The 18,091-nt window shown below is 43.7% G+C and overlaps 6 protein-coding genes across 6 annotated transcripts; 3 read left to right on the top strand and 3 right to left on the bottom strand.

Annotated features, from left to right (window-relative positions):
- Nucleotides 1–336: 336 nt before the first annotated feature.
- On the top strand, nucleotides 337–3,613 carry O0I10_011139 (uncharacterized protein; the record flags this gene model as incomplete). Its single annotated transcript, XM_058491110.1, has 10 exons — nucleotides 337–1,024; nucleotides 1,082–1,166; nucleotides 1,228–1,274; nucleotides 1,360–1,367; nucleotides 1,429–1,780; nucleotides 1,871–1,970; nucleotides 2,034–2,189; nucleotides 2,253–2,331; nucleotides 2,391–3,281; nucleotides 3,416–3,613. 10 exons carry the CDS (start codon nucleotides 337–339, stop codon nucleotides 3,611–3,613), a joined length of 2,604 nt encoding a protein of 867 aa, XP_058338106.1.
- A 474-nt stretch (nucleotides 3,614–4,087) lies between these two features.
- Nucleotides 4,088–5,760, bottom strand: O0I10_011138 (uncharacterized protein; the record flags this gene model as incomplete). Its single annotated transcript, XM_058491109.1, has 6 exons — nucleotides 4,088–4,163; nucleotides 4,224–4,314; nucleotides 4,374–4,817; nucleotides 4,884–4,913; nucleotides 4,984–5,480; nucleotides 5,561–5,760. The coding sequence occupies 6 exons, from the start codon at nucleotides 5,758–5,760 to the stop codon at nucleotides 4,088–4,090; spliced, it is 1,338 nt and encodes a 445-aa protein (XP_058338105.1).
- Nucleotides 5,761–8,260: 2,500 nt separating this feature from the next.
- O0I10_011137 (uncharacterized protein) lies at nucleotides 8,261–9,335 on the bottom strand (the record flags this gene model as incomplete). The annotated part of the gene is made up of 6 exons (XM_058491108.1): nucleotides 8,261–8,557; nucleotides 8,612–8,682; nucleotides 8,742–8,809; nucleotides 8,873–8,949; nucleotides 9,008–9,155; nucleotides 9,235–9,335. The coding sequence occupies 6 exons, from the start codon at nucleotides 9,333–9,335 to the stop codon at nucleotides 8,261–8,263; spliced, it is 762 nt and encodes a 253-aa protein (XP_058338104.1).
- Nucleotides 9,336–10,957: 1,622 nt separating this feature from the next.
- O0I10_011136 (uncharacterized protein) lies at nucleotides 10,958–12,062 on the top strand (the record flags this gene model as incomplete). Its single annotated transcript, XM_058491107.1, has 3 exons — nucleotides 10,958–11,615; nucleotides 11,669–11,738; nucleotides 11,804–12,062. 3 exons carry the CDS (start codon nucleotides 10,958–10,960, stop codon nucleotides 12,060–12,062), a joined length of 987 nt encoding a protein of 328 aa, XP_058338103.1.
- A 309-nt stretch (nucleotides 12,063–12,371) lies between these two features.
- On the top strand, nucleotides 12,372–16,466 carry O0I10_011135 (ATP-dependent chaperone ClpB; the record flags this gene model as incomplete). Its single annotated transcript, XM_058491106.1, has 25 exons — nucleotides 12,372–12,537; nucleotides 12,613–12,689; nucleotides 12,751–12,790; nucleotides 12,877–12,952; nucleotides 13,041–13,088; nucleotides 13,147–13,171; nucleotides 13,240–13,317; nucleotides 13,378–13,403; nucleotides 13,470–13,614; nucleotides 13,676–13,750; nucleotides 13,804–13,851; nucleotides 13,925–13,939; nucleotides 14,005–14,028; nucleotides 14,092–14,139; nucleotides 14,202–14,254; nucleotides 14,324–14,569; nucleotides 14,631–14,698; nucleotides 14,755–14,936; nucleotides 14,991–15,077; nucleotides 15,144–15,242; nucleotides 15,326–15,434; nucleotides 15,499–15,615; nucleotides 15,676–15,723; nucleotides 15,783–15,964; nucleotides 16,023–16,466. The coding sequence occupies 25 exons, from the start codon at nucleotides 12,372–12,374 to the stop codon at nucleotides 16,464–16,466; spliced, it is 2,526 nt and encodes an 841-aa protein (XP_058338102.1).
- Nucleotides 16,467–16,945: 479 nt separating this feature from the next.
- Nucleotides 16,946–17,683, bottom strand: O0I10_011134 (uncharacterized protein; the record flags this gene model as incomplete). The annotated part of the gene is made up of 1 exon (XM_058491105.1): nucleotides 16,946–17,683. The coding sequence occupies one exon, from the start codon at nucleotides 17,681–17,683 to the stop codon at nucleotides 16,946–16,948; it is 738 nt and encodes a 245-aa protein (XP_058338101.1).
- Nucleotides 17,684–18,091: the final 408 nt, after the last annotated feature.

The raw sequence follows: 18,091 nt of genomic DNA, 5'->3' as shown, positions 1-18,091 counted from the left end.
CAAGTACACACGCGTTTGTTTATGTTTATTCATTGTTGTTGATGCGTACTACTACTACCACTACGACTACACCTTGTACAAAGCGCAAAAAAGGGCTTGATGGGGGTCACCATAGATCATCTTGGATTGCTTGTGTATGTATTTCTTGTGTCAAGATCAAGTCGATATGCAAATGTTGGACTATGTGAAGCGCACGTGAACATGGAGGGATTTACTCAACAAGGAGACTGATTAAAGTAACACAAGCCAACCTGATTGACAAATGGATTGGTTCAGGCACACAGCCTACTGTATTTGTGCCTCTCTTCCCTCACGCACAACTCTCTTTCTCGCCTAATGGACTCATCACACGTTGACGACGCGACAAACACCAAATCAGCCTCCGTTGACGACAAGGCATTGTCTACGCAAGTTGCTACGCTGCAAGTATCGTCGGAGTCATCCCCACAAGAACCAGAACAAGAAGCATCGTCGCGATCACCAGAACCAAGACATCCTCATGACATTGCAGATGATATTTCAACTGGAAGCGACTCTAGTGAAGACGAGACACATAAAGATGCAACGACAACACCACGTCAAGAGCTAGGTCTCGTTATTAGCGCGTTACAGAACACTGTTCAAAAGTCAACACCAGCAGAGGGTACACCACCACACGATCATCAACAACAACAAGAACAGCCATCTGATATAAGAAAAGAAGGAGAAGAGAATGTGGAGGAGGAGGATCATGCAAAGATGAATGGCAATCATGCCGCTGAAGAGTTGCATAGTGGGGATGATGATGGACATACAACGCTATCTGAACAAAGTGAATACGACGAATCATCATCTCGAGATGGATCAATGGGTGAAATCGTGCCGCCAACACCAGGAACACCGCCGCCGATCTTTGAACCACGCACAAGTGATGATTTGCCTGATGTTGAAGCATACAGCAGCGCCAACCTGATCGCTTTACACGACATCAACCTTAAGGACATCAAAGCCAATAACTTGTCACCAAGGGAGCAGGAAAAAGCAGGTAAGGGTGAAGAGGTGACATTCATTGTGTACAGTGTTTGACACAATGTCATCATAGATGAGCCCGTATTACGTGCGATCCGCCACTTGTTCAACAATCGATTCATGAAGGCTAAGCGTTTATTCGAAGAAAAAGCAAAGAGGTAAGAAAAGGACAATGAAATGTGGGAGGATGTATGCTAATGAAAATGTACACAATGATAGTGATCCTTTGTCTGCATTGGGATTAGGGAGCATGGCTTTTTTAAAAGGTTAGTTGGGGAAATGCGTTGTTGGAGAAAGAAGAGAAAACAATGGGACTCATTGTATTGTATTTTTTTCCTTGTGCAACATTAGCTGTTATGGTGAGTCTACTACTTTTGATGGGATCGTGGGGAAAGAACGCTAACAAAGGGTTATTACAAGACCATGGACCCCACAGCGACCGACAATGCGATACAAGTGCTTTTAGCGTCATACAGCCTTGCAACAGCTCAGATCGATGCTGCAACCAAACGTAATGTCGGTGACTCGGTGGTGCAATATTTTACATCCTATTACAATTATATCAAGTACTCGAGAGGGTCCACTGCACTGCCAGCAAGTCCAACACCAGCCACTCGTGAGAGCATCAAGAAGCAAAAGATCAAATTCGTACCGAATGGCATCCTACGTGCACACGTGGCCAAGGCAGAGAGTTGCTTGCAAATTGCCATCTTGCAATTATTACAAGAGACCGTGGTCGGATACATCAAATGCGGGTTAAACTTGCGGCGTGGTAAGTGCATGCATGTGATAGCTCATGAATGGGGGTGGCGATGAGGTTGGATATAGTGCAATATGTCTCACTTTACGGCAATTTGAATAGCCTACACCAGCTATAGTCTTGTGTGGCAAGAATACAAGCGAATGGGCCAAACATACAATGACTTTATTGATCAAGACACAGTCTCTGGTATTCAGTTTGGGTATGTATACATGTATATGGCATGGCATGGAACGCTGTACTTATGATGCTACTATGATGTTAGTATCGGCACCGTGCATCTTGTGCTATCTTCTTTGCCCCAAAAGATTTTACGTGTGGTTTCAGCCTTCGGATGGAAAGCCGACAAGCACCTTGGTTTTGCGTTATTGAAGCTATCTCTTGAAGGAAGACGTATTCGTTCTCCAACAGCATCACTCATGTACGTTTGTATGGGTGGATATGGTGGGATTCTATGGGTTGAGGTTACTAACTTTAAGAGCAGGTTACTTGCCTACTATACCGTTTTGACATCACTTTGCCCCCAAACATTGGCTAATGAATACACACAACCTGCTATTGAGGTAAGCAATCACATTCAGTGTATCAAAGGGGAAGAGCTTAAACTTACTGAATATCATAGACGTTATTGGATGCTCAACGCACCTATCCGAATTCAGCGATCTTTTTGTACTTTGCTGGTCGTACATCCCGACTTGCTCGCAACTTGACGTTATCAACACAATCCTTCATGTATGCGGTGGAAATCAGCAAAAACGAGTGGGCAGAGGTGGAAGTGATGCACTTGTGCAGCTATGAGATTGCTTTCAATTACATGATGCAGCACCACTGGGAGGAAGCTGCCAAGCTTTTTGAGACGCTATACAAGGACCGCTACTGGTCACCAGCTATTTTCCGATACTTGCAAGGGGCGTGTCTCGATATGATGGGTGATAGAACAGAAGCCATTCTTGCATTTGCCGAAGTCCCTGAACTTGTCTCATCCAACAAGGCATCGAGTGCTGCTATGATGGAACAATACGTGCTGCGCAAAGTCAAAGGTTTCCAAGAGACGGGATATCAGGATATGGATATGAATTTGTGTGCTCTTGAGTATTTGTGCATCTTCAATGCCTTTTACTTTATGGACACAGCATTGTTGGAGCATAGCCTCGGTGTAGCCGATGAAGCATTGAACCGCATTTTGGACGCTGAGCGTATGGAATATGGCATCCGCACAAGAGAACTACTGCCTGAGACTCCCCCACCACAATACTTTGATCAACGTGGCACATTATTACTTATCAAAGCATCATTGCTCAACGCTATGGGACGACATCGTGACGCTATCATTCATTTGAATTGGATTATCGATCACAAGGATAAGCTCACTACTGACAAATGGGTGGTGCCTTTTGCATTTTGGGAAGCCGGTGTTACTTCATGGGGACTCGAGTACAAGACGCGTGCACGTTCTTTCTGGACTAACGCGCTCAAGTACACCAAGTATGATTTCGAATACCGGTTGGCAATGGTAAGATAAGAAAAATGGGAGATAGGGAATACACGTGTGATATTTCATGGCCCCCATCAACCCCCCCTCATCAACCTCTTTCCTTTGGTGGTTGGAAGCTAACATGATAACTCTTTCCCGCCCGCGGTTAATAGACTATCAACTTGGCCGTGACGCGTGCGGATGAACTCGGTGTGCCTAAACCCGAACATCGGTCTAAGCAGCCGGTATCAGCCAAAAGCCCAGAAGATAGCAATAACACTTCCAACACAACACCAACGACATCGATCTCCGGCACGGCTCCGCCTGAATCGAACGACGATACAAACCAAGGTTCACGATCCTCAGATTAAGTTTACAGCGTACCAAAGATTACACATACCGCACACAACACCACGCTTGATTATGTGAGAAAACCTAAAAAGATTTCACCCTCGCTCTCTCGATTGAACGTTTTTCCCAAAAGACATCAACAACAACCCACCAATTCATGTAAATCCCCGCAAAAATTACTCCAAAACCCCACATGTTAGCACGCGACACAACAATAACAAAATAAAACTTCATTTACACTTTCGCTCTTTATATAAGTCTAGAAATCAAAAGAAGATAGTGTACAATGGGGAATAAAGAAATGATTGGATTCCCTTTGAGATAACAAAACATGGGATAGGTGTAGAATATGTTGTCGATTACACTATATACAACTGCTGCTCGATCAACGAACAGCTTCATAAAAACGAAAAGGAGCAGGGGAATTTCTTAGAAAAATGATGATGTTGTGGAAACGGGGGAATATGTCGGAAACACACACACGACTGAGTGTTTTACTCGTACAAGGAATGGCACACAGCGGGAGCGCTGGTTGATGGTTCGAGCCATGATGAGATGTTGACGTACAAACTAAGGATGGATATTGGGTTAGCAGCTTGCCTATACAATCAAATAAACATGTATACGTACGTGTAAACAAGGATACCGGAACCCCACATAATGAGGATGGCATCGACAATTCTCAACCACCAATTCTTGGTTACTTTCCAGTGGAACATGCCTAGGTAGAAGTGTGAGTCATAATTGAACGATGAATGACGGGTGAAAAAAAAATCTTACCTGGGAAAATGAAGCACAATGGCAAACAAGCAACGATACCCACAAGCGAGACAAACTTGTCAAGGTTATCAGAACCAACACCAAAACTAATGGCAGCGGGTACACATGCAACAAGAGCACGTACAAAGTTCTTGCCCCACTTGTACTTAAGCTTCATTTGACCACTTCGCTTGGTACCAAAGATACCACGTTCGATAATGGTAAGAGGAGGCCACAACATGAAGGGCGAAGACAAGATCATAGCAATAGCGTAAAGCAATTGTACGGTGACAGAGAGGGGTTCAGTCTTGAGATTAGCCACAACACTGGCTGAAATGTTTTCACCATAGGCGACGTAACCAAGGGTACCAATGAGGACCATGACACCAATAACAATGGCCATACCAATGTTGAGCACCATAGGGAATTTGCGTGGCTCCTTCATGCCTTCAACAATCGAGATAACTATACAAGCAAATAAAATGTTAACATGTTGTTGTCATGGTGATGGGTGGTTGCCATGATACATACCCATGCCAATGCCTTCAAAGGAAAAGGTTGCTGTAATATAGAAAAAAATTTGATGATCAATATCATTCTAGCGACAACAATGAGAGCAATGGATGCTTACCTGTGCCGATCATAAGAGCAAAGTCTTTTTGGTTGTAAATGATGATATTGGGACCGGGACCATTTTCGTTGATTTCCTTGCCAGTGTAGTAGAGAATGCAAATAAGACCAAAGAGAATGAAGATATCGGCAATGACGGCTGCGTAAGACAATCGAGCTACTTTGCGGACCCAGCAAATGGGAATAACAATGGCAAGAACAATCCAGATCCAGTATTTGCTTTCAAAAGGTGGATTGCACCCTGAAAGTGCTTCTGCGACCAGATGGATATTTTGAGAGACAAACATGAGGTAGGATGAAACAAAGCCGATTTGGGACACGCACAAAAAGAACAAGACCACATATCGGCAATAGCGACCATAGAGTCTGTAAGCAATGTCACCATACGAGCCACCAACAGCAGATTGAGCAATAACAAGAAGATGGAAAGCAACAAGACAAATGAGACCAAGAATAACCATCAATGCAATTGATAACGCAAGACCACCGTTCTTGAACCTTTTCGGAAAGAAAAATTTGTGTCGGTAAGGATCATGTACTTTTTTTTCTCTCTTTTGTTTTAAAATGTGATTTCTTACGATGCTGGCAAGAAAATAACACCCGTGCCGATAAAAGCTTTCAACAACATGAAAAGCGCCTTGCTAGCACTAGCAGTACCCTCGGGAGCGTGTTGGATCGTGATTTCATTTGACGTGGTTTTCTCGAGATCGGGATGACCACCATCTTCATAATGGCTGGCCTCCACTTGGTATTTACTATGTTCGTCTGTTGTTGACATTTAAAGTTATAAGAAGGGGGGAGGATGAGGGTAAAAGAGATATTGTGTGGGGGAGTGGAAAAAAGAGTGAAAAAAATCGAAAATGGTGGGGAAGAAACAAGCCTGTATTTATAACCAGGATGTCGTCGCCACCACACTACACCAAGACAACGGCCAGGGGGGTTCTGATTTGAGATGATTGCGGACATGGTCTTTCTCCACAGATTGAGTTCCGATCCCTTGTTTGACACCTGCTCTTTTTGTACGAAACCGGTTTCCATAATAGGGTCTATGACGCTCAACATACCTATTTCAATGGCCGAACAAGAAAAAAGAGCGACATCCTGTAGTCGTACAAGCCCTCTCTTTGTACGCTCTAAATCTTGGAACGAGGCCCCCCTCCTTTCCCTCCGCTGTTTTTCCCACGATATCGACCGCTAAGAATGCGATACGCATTTGCGTAGCCACCACCACCGTGTAAACGTAGGACCCTCATTAATATCATCATACCACAATCCTCACTTTGATCCCGTGTGCATGACCCAAATGATGCAAGGGGGGACGCACACACAAATTTAGACCTTTCCACTTACTTTGTTTCTAAATCAGACCCAATGTCCCATTGGTGCACGCTAAACGCAATTTCTTTGGCTCGCCTTTGTTTAGCCGATGTATGAAGACGAAGGGAGAAAACCGAGAACAATACCTACCAATGTTAAAGATGTATCCGGGGATAGAAAATTCAATCAACTACTACCTCTGTGCGTCTCAGCTATTCATTACCATCCCCCCGTTCTTACATAACTCCTTGCAGTATATGTCTTACATCCGATCCGACATGCCGGTACACACATAAACCATGAACCATTGGGCAGAAAACAGAAAAAAAATACGAGCATGTGAGAGTAGACATGATTTACAACAAGGGTTTGGTGGTACATGGCTTAATCCATCATCGTATTTGGGTAATTTAGCAAAGATCTTGTACATCATGCGTAGCCACCACCACACTGTTTATTTGCCAAGATTATTATATCACAGAGAGGCGAGAGCGAGCAATCTGACGGAGTTTAAGCCTTGTGCACCCGATGATAAACAATACAACGTATTCAATCATTGGCGGAAAGAATCTCGTTTTATCACATAACAGGCATCTGCGATGTTAGATAATCCACGCAACAGAGGGCACATGCCCCTTCTTGCTTTATACGTGTAGTCGTACGACATTAGCCTTATCCCCCTTTTGAGCAAGTCTTCTTCTTATCAACCACCTCACTTTGGCCAATAGATTGGGTGATGTGATGAAGAGTCTCGGTCTCGGCCGCTATAAGCGACGACATGTCTGCTTTCAAAACCTTATTTCAATATGATACCGTCATTTTCCTTTTTTCTTTTTTTCCTTTTTGTCTCATGTCTGGAAGGATTTAATCCCTTTTCCGGCTACTCGGCCAACCTGAAACAAGCCATATAGTAGGAATTTCACCTTTTAGAGATTGCATCATGTGGTAATGTAAAGGGTCAAAGCAGCCACGTTTTGGCTATTTAGAGAAGTAGCTGCGCAGTGTAGATCATTGGTACATTTTGACGATGATGTATGCCGTCGGACAAAGGAACAAGGTAGGCAAGAGAATAGGGCTGAAACTCACAAGAAGAAAGGTGGATGATGTATCGCTTGGCTGTTCTTTTGACCGAGCAAACGATGCATGTGGATTACTCATGAGAATCCAAACCTGTAAACAACATCAAAATGGCGCGGAGGTACGTACCTATTGTGTGCGTCGGGGTCCATTGTGCCGAGAGAAAGAGAGATGTATATCATCAACCTGTGAAAAAAGGATGTCATCGATTATACTCACACACATGCATATCAGTGAAGGGATAGAAAAAGCGTGTGTACCTTTGGATAAAAGCTTAAAGGTATCAGCTTGTACTACATTTCATGATTTCGATGATTGAGCTAAAATGCATGGGTGGCTCCACGCTACGCTACTGCGCGCATGTTGCCATGGAGATACATAGTTGACCCATCATTTGGGATGGTCGCAAAAGAGCATGACAACACATACCATAGCAACCAAACCGGTATCATAATAACTTGTAGCTCGAATGCTCTACCAAGTAACTCAACTAGTTGTTGGGGATGATGCTCTCAGGTACGGGTGGCGTGTGTGGAGAAAATGGCTGAGTAACCAAGGCACATGCAACTAGCTACGCAAATCATTTAGTATAGCGCTTCGACTACTCTACAAATGTGCAGTGTTAGCTGAGCACATCATGTTGCACAATGCTCTCTCGCTGCGCCCACCAAGGTCTCATCCAAGAGATTAAATCCCCTTCACGATAATGTTACTAAATGGATGATGCTGGAATCACGTCATCAAGCATGATGGAATATATGTATTCGTTGAATATGGATGATCAAATTGAGTAGTCTAAGGGCGGTAACGATGGTGGATGGAATGATGGTAAAAGTGGATGATGCATAATGTTGTAAATGTAGATATGGAAAATGGATAATGGATTATCTTCTCTTTTTGCCTCCTCTTGCAGGACGTTTGGCGCCATCTTGAGCAATCCTCCTAAGCTCGCTTTTGCCAATATGAAGAGTGCCACCTTTCATGCGACCAACACCATTGGTGATACCTGGATCCCGACTACGCTCTTTCTTCTTGACCACTTTGGATGCATACAAATGTTTGAGCGACCTATCCCACAAACCAAGGTCTTTGGCATCTTGAACACGCTTCTTTTCTCGTTCACGTTCCTTGGCCTTCATACCCATATGCATAGTCAATGGCATGTTTGCGTTGCCTGATTTCTATTACTCAACATTCAATACAATTGCTTCCAATTTGATAGCCATCTTACATACCTTGGCACCCAATGTTTCGAGCTTATTCATCATGTGTTTCCTCCGTTCCTTGCCAGTCATCTCCTCAACATCTACACAGGTCATGAATCAACGACATATCCAAAAAACATCACATACGCCGTGTACTTACGGTATTCTTCGAGCAGCTTAGATGTAGAAAGAAGCTGATGCAGCTCAGCATCCTTGCGTTGATTCTCTCTAGAAAGAAAAAGGGTCATCAGCATAACGACGTTCGCCCCATCCATCTATACCATCACTTACTCTTCTTCAGCTTTCTCCTTTTCATTCTTGGGCTTAACAGCCTCCACTACCTTGTCCTCCTTGAAGATATCAGATGACTACCAAAAGAGAATCAATATGGACGTTGCTATACACTTCTCCTTACTTGACGCTTACCATGAACGCCTTTTTTGCCTTGGCATCTTCAATCGTTGGCTTCTTGTCTAATACTGATCCATCGAAAACGACCACCTTGGGACCCTTGTCCTCGTTGTCCTTAGAAGCATCGACTCTCTTGGGTTTCTTGACTGGTTTGTTTGGCTCACTGCGATACAATTTGCATAAGTTTTGATTGCGACCTTGGGCAAACACATTGGATCGCGTAGATCTCGATCGATGCTTACGTTGTTGACTTTTTCCGTTTGCTTGCGAGGTTCTTTTGTAATAGCGTGTTGGACTTTGTGTTGGATTTGACGCTGCTAATGAGATCGGCTAGACTTGACATGGCTCGGAGAAAGGAGTTGGTCGTTAAACAAAGAAGCTGCTTGAATTTCTTGTCATCAGCCACTAAAATCGGAAGCCGCCCCCCTATGCTTGATTGTGGCGACAGGGAACATCCACGCTTGTGGTCGACGTAGGTGCCATGTATGGGAAATGAACACTTATCGAACAACATCTTGATTTGTGGGTTGAGCACAGCAAGCGATTTGCATATTGATGTCATTTGTTCGATGACGATGGATGTTGCCAGCTTGCTCATAAATCAGACCCTGCTTTATGCATCGACAATCAATCACACCAAGACTCTTTGTGCAGGCATCCCACCAATCTGTCAACCCATCACTATCTCCAACAAGAATTTCCTCATTCATCTTGAACGCAGAAATACCCACGCCCGCCATGCACATATAAACAACAACAAAGATGTTGTCGTCTACTATCACACTCCCACACATCCCCTTTTCTCTCGTCCATCGTAGCAGTCTTTGATTGCTGACGCTCTTAAAAGCCTTGGTGAGTATTATGACGAGTAGCCTTATATGTGAGCGATCCATGTATTCATGTGTGATGATCTTTAGTTTATTCATTGTCATTCTACTTTCATCATTGTCATTGCTTTCATTGTGGTTTATTGGATCTTCTGATAAGGTAAGAGTCAAACATGTTCCTTGATGGAGCACAGACTCACATTCATTTCGGTGTAGCTACATCACGAGATGCATATGCGAAGTTGGATTAGGTGCCACCGTCTACTACTACAACCCGCATGGAGAGCTCGCAAGTTTAAACCAGCAATTGGATATGCAATCAGTGTCAATCGATACTCCGGCTCTACAGCTTGGGCGAAACAAATGGATAGCAATTTTAAGGTGAGTGGAGGCGCGCACTGTACGTGACTGAAAGTAACGGCACTTTTAAGTGTTTGGAGGATCGATGTGATGAACACGCATTTTGTACGGTGCGAGAAAAGAAGGCGATACAAGAAATCAAGCGTCAATGCAAGTAAGCTGTTTACGCCTGTAAGAAGGAAAAAGGGCCCCGTCATTACCTGATCACGAAGCACGTTACATCAATACACATGCAGCGTACGTTTCATTCCAGCCGTCTTATCATAGTCAATCAACGATCTCCTTGTATGAATGTTGTAGATACATTTCACACCATAAACAACGTTAATCAGTTACAAGTGAACCCTTTAAAAGGATGTACATACAACATACAGTAGCGATGGGCTTTTGTTTCTTACTCGTGACCTCCCATAATAGCAGAGGATGCTACTAGCAAAATGCTAGAGTCGAGCCGAGAAATTGTATTGAGAGATCGAAATGTACATAGAAGCCAAATATTGATGTATGAGAAGATCCAATGTTTTATTTAGATGCTTGAACCCTTATTGGGAGATGGTGAAAACTAGACTACGTTCCCTGGATTTCCAGATGCCAACCACTGTATATGCATGATGCTTGCTAAATCCTGAACTTGGCCGACAAAGATAAGGATAAAAGGATGAGAAGCCAATCAAGCTGCATTACGTCATTTGGATTAATCCAACATTAGCAACGGTTACCTAGGGACGATCGCTTCATTTTAAGCACTAGACCGGTTGTGCTCTTTTTTTGGAACGCCATGGCTCATCAACAAGCAAATCCATTCGACGACCCATCCAACCCATTTCAGGACCCTTCAATCACGTCGGCTCTCAATTCCACACGTCAAGATGCGTCGCTTCACCTAGAACAGGATGGTGTTAACGAGCATGACAATTTCACCACTGTACGGCAATACCAAGACAACAGCCATGACCCTTTTGAGCACGATCAGAAAATGCTTGTGGATGATACACAGCAAGGAATTGTGGAAGGTGGCAGCAGTAGTGGATCCCCTGGTGGCAACGATTTGCAAGCGAGAGAGGAGGCATTGAGGCAAAAGGAACGAGAACTTGCAGAACGAGAAGCACGACTAGGCGAGCGTCAACGACCCCATGCAAACAACTTTCCACCATGTTTCCCCATCATGTACCTTGATATCACTACCGAGATTCCCCTCAATCATCAATCGACAGTATGGTGGTTATATCGTGAATGGCTTTGGTTCGAACTTACCCTGGTTCTCAACTTTGTCGCTTGTCTTTGTCTCTTATTCTCCCATCCACCTTCCGTTACAAGTGCTCCAACCGATCTGGGCATCGCTCTCACTCAAATGTTCACTCATTCATTGGCAAGTTTCTTTCTCTGGTATCGCCCCGTGTACAATGCATATATGAAAGAGGTCTCATTGTACTACAGTAAGTCATTGCAATCCCCATTTAAAGAGCATCCATCACTAATTATATACTAGCCTTGTATTTTATCTTTAATGGCTTCCATATCTTGTACACCTTCTATATGGCTATCGGTATTCCCAGCACGTAAGTCACTTTCAGCTATTCCATTCATGATCCATGGCTAATTGTAGCATGCGTTTGTTTTGAAGAGGAGGAGCTGGTTTGATCTTGGTGGTGACATTGTTCACTGATGGATACATTATTACGGGTATCATTGCCCTCTTGGCATCCGTTTGTTGGCTTGGTATGGGATTCTTGGCTCTCTACCTTTACTTCACCACCTACAGGCATTACAAGGCTGCTGGTCATACATTCAAGGAAGCAAAGGATGAAGCTTACAGTCGTGTTGGTGGATCCAATGCTGCACGAGATGCTGCTGTCAGCATGGCATGGAATAGTCGTCGATGAACATCATAGATCCCCTATCTCTTTTTATCTTTTTTTTTACCACACACAAACTTCATTTTGCAATATCCCCCTCCTTATCGCATGAATTAAATAGGAAAAACAATGTATCTTAGAATCAAGCTGTCATGGATGGGGTGTCTCATGTGCTTTGAGTTTGATTGACAGCGGTCCGTGTTCCGCCCGATATATAAAAAGTCATCTGACACCATGGCCATTTCGGGAAGATTCTCGCTGCATCTCGTTCTCATTCTTTGATTTTCTTTTCCTTTGTTCGCCGTTCTTGGAATCAACGTTTCTTTCACTCAAACCATGCTACGACGTGCTCTTCCTTCTCATTACCCGAGAACATTGCTCACTCGGCGCTCTGCTAATGCCGGCTTAATTGCAAGATCGGCTCGCGTTGTCGCGGTGCAACAATTGCGACCCAGACTTACAGCCGCTGCTGCTGTGTATACCGCCAAGCGATTCTACAATGGTGGCAAGTAGTGCATTGTAGTTCATTTCACACGTGCCATTAGCTCATTACGAGAACCTTCTCTTTTTGTTATAGGTGGAGGAATGCCGCCTGGTGGTTTTCGTATGGCACCCAACCAGGAGCAAGAACAACCCAAAGCTCTCGAACAATTTGTATGTAGTTGTAATGGACGTGATGGTAGATGATGTTTATTCCTAATACTCTTTATTATAGGGTATAGATCTTACATCAATGGCTGAAAAGGGCAAACTTGGTAAGTCAATGCATGGGTTGGGTGGCGTATATGCGTTGTATGCTCGGACTTTTTTGACTCATCCCATGCCCGAATGTATTTGACAGATCCCGTCATCGGCCGTGATGAAGAAATCCGACGTACCATTGAAGGTAATATACCAAACGATATACTTGATTTTGTGTTACTGAACCATTTTAATAGTGTAAGATGAAGGCAAAGATGAAAAGAAAACACGTATGCATTGCTGACATATGGATCATTATGCCAGGTTGGCACGCCGAACCAAAAACAACCCCGTATTGATCGGTGAAGCGGGGTAAGTGTGATCTACAAGACCCCAACGATGCCATGCTAACCACCATTGTTGTAATTAGTGTGGGTAAAACAGCCATTGCAGAGGTATGTTGTATAAGGTGGAATTGGGATGATGGAAAACAAAGGATACTGAACTTGCATAAATTTCTCAGGGTCTTGCACAACGCATTGTTGCCAATGAGGTCCCCGAATCTATTCAAGGAAGACGAGTCATTGCTTTGGATCTTGGAGTAAGAAGCTGCCCTCTGGATCATGTGATGCATGTAATCATTAACAATCCCTCACTATAGGGTCTCGTTGCAGGTGCCAAATACCGGTATGTCGTGAAAGGCTGAAATCGATGGGGGGAAAGAACGCTAATAGGCTTGCTTTTGTGATGCAGGGGTGAATTCGAAGATCGTTTAAAGGGCGTCTTGAAAGAAGTGACCGAAGCAGAGGGCAAGATTATCCTTTTCATTGATGAAATCCACAATCTTTTGGGTCTTGGCAAATCGGAAGGTGCAATGGATGCTGGAAATCTCTTAAAGGTTTGTCTTTGGTTTGCAGGTGTTTTACTTGACATGAACCTAGCTGACATCATTTTTGTAGCCTGCATTGGCACGTGGCCAGTTGCGTTGTGTTGGTGCGACAACCATTGACGAATACCGAAAGGCATGTGAAATTGTGCAGCAATGTTTGTGTGTGTCAACAATGCATTAATGCTTATCCCTAAATAGTACATCATGTCCGACCCTGCATTGGCGCGACGTTTCCAATCGGTCATGGTAAGTGTAGAATGGAAAAAAAGAAATCATCCCAATATGATCAAACGACTAATGACCTTGCTCTTATCTTTAGGTTGAGGAACCAACTGTAAGTGGTAATGGGTAACAGTGATATTGGATGATACCTAACATATGATGATTTTTTGAAAAAAGGTTCAAGACACTATCTCCATTTTGGTATGTTGGCTACGTGAAATAGGGTATCATATGACAGCGCTTTATTGACATTTACATGTTCAGCGTGGATTGAGAGAACGTTACGAGGTGCATCATGGTGTCCAGATTGCGGCAAGTATTATACAAAGCATGAAGAAATTTGTCAGCATGGTTTATTGATAGCACCACTATAGGATTCAGCACTTGTATCAGCTGCAATTCAATCCCATCGATATATCTCTGATAGGTAAGAGCTGCATAATCTTCGAATGATCAGGGTCCAGGGCGCTAACATGGATACCATACCATATCACAGATTCCTTCCTGATAAGGCGATTGATCTTGTGGATGAAGCATGTTCAAAGTTACGACTTCAGCAAGAAAGCAAACCTGAAGCACTTGAGAATCTCGATCGTCAAATCATGACCATGCAAATTGAATTGGAATCGTTACGCAAGGAATCGGATATTCTCTCGGTGGAGCGCCGTGAAAAGCTGCAATCTGAGCTCGAGCAAAAGCAAAAGGAGAGCGAACGCTTATCAGGCATTTGGAATGAAGAAAGGTAAAAGGCAACGAACATCTGATACATGCATCACAACCTTGCTTATACGTATCTATCTTAGACAAAAGATTGATGAGATCAAGAAGATTAAGGAGGATTTGAACCAAGCACGCGTGGAGCTCGAGTCGGGTAATGTATACATCCATTTTGGAATGGGGGCTTTGCACTGACCAACAACATGATAGCCCAAAGAGCTGGTAATTTTTCACGTGCTTCCGAATTACGTTATGGTGTGATCCCCAATCTGCAAAAGAAGTTGCCCAAGGAGAATACCGAGGAGGATACTTCAGAGTCCTTGGTGCATGAACGTGTTACTTCGGATGATATCGCTCGTGTGGTCTCTCGTATGACAGGTATTCCTGTTAGGGTAAGTTTTTTATATACGACAATGTACAACAAGATGCTGATGCTATCGTTTTAGAATCTCATGCGAGGCGAACGCGAAAAGTTGCTTCATATGGAAGATGTCTTGAGTAAACGTGTGGTGGGACAAGATGAAGCTATCACGGCAAGTAGTCTATCGTCATACACTTTTATCCATGTGATTCTGACATTTTCGGTGTCAACATTATAGGCTGTCTCTGAAGCCGTGCGCCTCAGCCGTGCTGGTTTACAGAATCCTTCTCGACCAATCGCATCGTTCCTATTCCTTGGACCGACAGGTGTTGGCAAGGTAACATGAGTTGGGGCGTACCGATCATTTTGTGCTACATGCATACACGATCATCCTTACACGCACATGCTTTTTTATTGTAGACCGAGCTATGCAAGACGATTGCTCAATTCTTATTTGATACTGAAAATGCCATTGTACGCATCGACATGTCGGAATACATGGAGAAGTTTTCTGTCAGCAGACTCATTGGTAAGGAATGAATGGGATTTTATTACTTTTGAGGGGACAATGATAATTAACATCATGACAAAAGGTGCACCTCCTGGATATGTTGGTTATGACGATGGGGGTGGCGAATTAACAGAGTCTGTTCGACGTCGACCTTACGCAGTGGTACTTCTCGATGAAATGGAAAAGGCACACAAAGATGGTAAGTTTATAGATAACCCTATCTTTGAAACGCATGTCATGCTAACGTTTTCGTGCATAGTGTATAATATTTTACTCCAAGTGCTCGACGATGGTGTCTTGACCGACAGTGAGTATATAGCCATATTGATCTATACAAATTTGATGCTGATTACTGAATTATTACAGGCAAGGGACGCAAGATCGATTTCAAGAACACCATCATCATCATGACGTCCAATTTGGGTGCTGAAGCATTGGTCACTGATAAGAGCGATAATGGAAACGTGAGCAAGCAAGCCAAGAATATGGTGATGGATGCTGTACGCCACAATTTCTCTCCTGAGTTTATCAACCGTGTGGACGAAATGGTATGTGTGGGACATGTTATTTGACCCTAGTTTATAGAGCTAACCAATTTGCCTATAGGTGGTATTCAATCGACTTTCTCGCAATGCATTGCGTGAGATTGTGGATGTGCGTCTCAACGAGGTTGAAGGCCGTGTCAGTGATCGACGTATCAAATTGGATGTGGATTTGGAAGCAAGAGACTGGCTTGGTGAACGTGGCTATGACCCCGCCTATGGCGCACGACCCCTGAATCGCCTCATCCAAAAGAAATTACTCAACCCATTAGCACGCTTGTTGATTGATGGTGGTGTGCGTACGGGCGAAGACGCCAAAGTCCGAGTTACCAAACTTGCATCAGGCGAAACGGATCTTGAAGTTGTGCGTAATCATGAACCTGGTTTAGCCGCTGATGAGCAAGAAAACGAAGATGCCAATATGGCGCCTGTTGGTGACGAGGAAGAAGTATTGCAAGAAGAAAAGGAATCCGAGGACAAGAAGAATAATGAGCAACAACAACAATAATGGGTCGTTAGCATAAACAAAGTTGTATCACAACATGGTTCATAGCCTTTTTTTCACAAGGAATAATGTTTGATTCTATTAGCTTATGATGATTAAAAAGTAAAGCATGCCATATACGAGAGAGAGAGAGAGAGAGAATTACAATAAGGTGTGTGGGGGATAAGGGGTGTGGGGGGATGTTTAGATGTGGGATGATATGGTAACATTATAGGGTAAGCATACATGATGAAATAATTAGAATGTGTGATTTGAAGTGTGTGTGTGTGTGTAAAACGTAATGATATGTGTTGGGGTTGGAAATAAAAAATGGGCTGGACCTGGGGCTTTTTTTTCCTTGCATGATCTGTGGATGGGCGAGAAAGCAAAACAAGATTTAGGTTGGTTGTACTCCGCATGTCTGTGTGTTATGTGTATGTGTAGCACATATGCACAAGCACACATACAATACAACACAGGAGATGGGATGCACACACAGCTGCTTAAAGACCACGGGGCGTCAAACTCAACTTTAAGGTGCTTCCACGACGACCACCAGCAATCAATTCTTCCAATTCCTTTTGCTTGCGCACTCTTTCCATTTCTGCCTGTGGGTTATAGTTGACATTGTATGTCTTGACACGCATTGGCGTTGATCGACTTTTGACGGGCATCACTGGAACAGGGGCACCTGAAACAGCAACACTAGCTGCAGCACGAGATTGCCGTTTTGCTTTGTTGCCAAGATCAGCAAGTCGACTACTAGGTGGAGCACCAGCACCAGTAGCTGTGGTGGCAGGTGGTGCTGTACGTACAGATGTGGCTGATGTATTTGTAGGTGGCAAGTGGAATGAATGACGACGATCCTGTTCATTGGGTAGTGGGCGTGGTCGAGAAATTGACTTGCGAGGAGGTCGTGGAAGAGATGAATGATGAGATGTGGATATCGTTTTTGATGGTGTTGGCATCGTGCTTGTGCGTTTGGGCATGCTGCTAACTCTTGGTGGTACCGAGTTCAATACAAGGGGTTGTTGATGATGATGGTATGGCGATGGCCCATGATTCTTTAGATTAGTAGGTGATGCAAGTGGTGAATAGACAGAATCAATGATGGGTGGTGAGATCGCCAGCTCGTGCTCATCTTGCACTTTGTGTCGAGGACAAAAGATTTTCTTTAATCGTCGTCCAGGACGAGGTTGATGAAAATGAGACGATTTTGTGGTATTAACGTGGTCAATCATAAAGGAAGGAAATGGGTGTGAGAGAAAGGGTAAAAAAGAACCGAAAGAAGGATGACAAAAGAATAGGCACTCCATTATATAGCTCATGATCCTTTTTTTAAAAACCACCATCGGAGTTGAGATGAGCCACGACATTAAAGGCAGTATCAGCACGCGAGCAAGGTAACACAAATCATCCAAAGGCTTGAAGGTTGATGATGACTCTGCTGTAGTTGCTACGGCAACATTGGCTCCCGAGTCTCCGTTATTATCGGGTATACTCCACTTTTGTGAACCCGCGGGCTCATATAATGAAAGCAACATTGTTTTAATCCCCTTGGCAACATACACTTGTGCCTCATTGACAACTTGGTATTGAAGATCATAGAATGTATGGGGGCATGTGCTCCGCTCTTCCCACATTAGCGC

This window comes from Lichtheimia ornata, assembly GCF_029851405.1.
Source record: "Lichtheimia ornata isolate CBS 291.66 chromosome Unknown scaffold00083, whole genome shotgun sequence".
Taxonomy (NCBI): domain Eukaryota; kingdom Fungi; phylum Mucoromycota; class Mucoromycetes; order Mucorales; family Lichtheimiaceae; genus Lichtheimia; species Lichtheimia ornata.
Note: the sequence above shows the minus strand (reverse complement) of the source record. Positions and strands in the feature narration are given on the sequence as shown.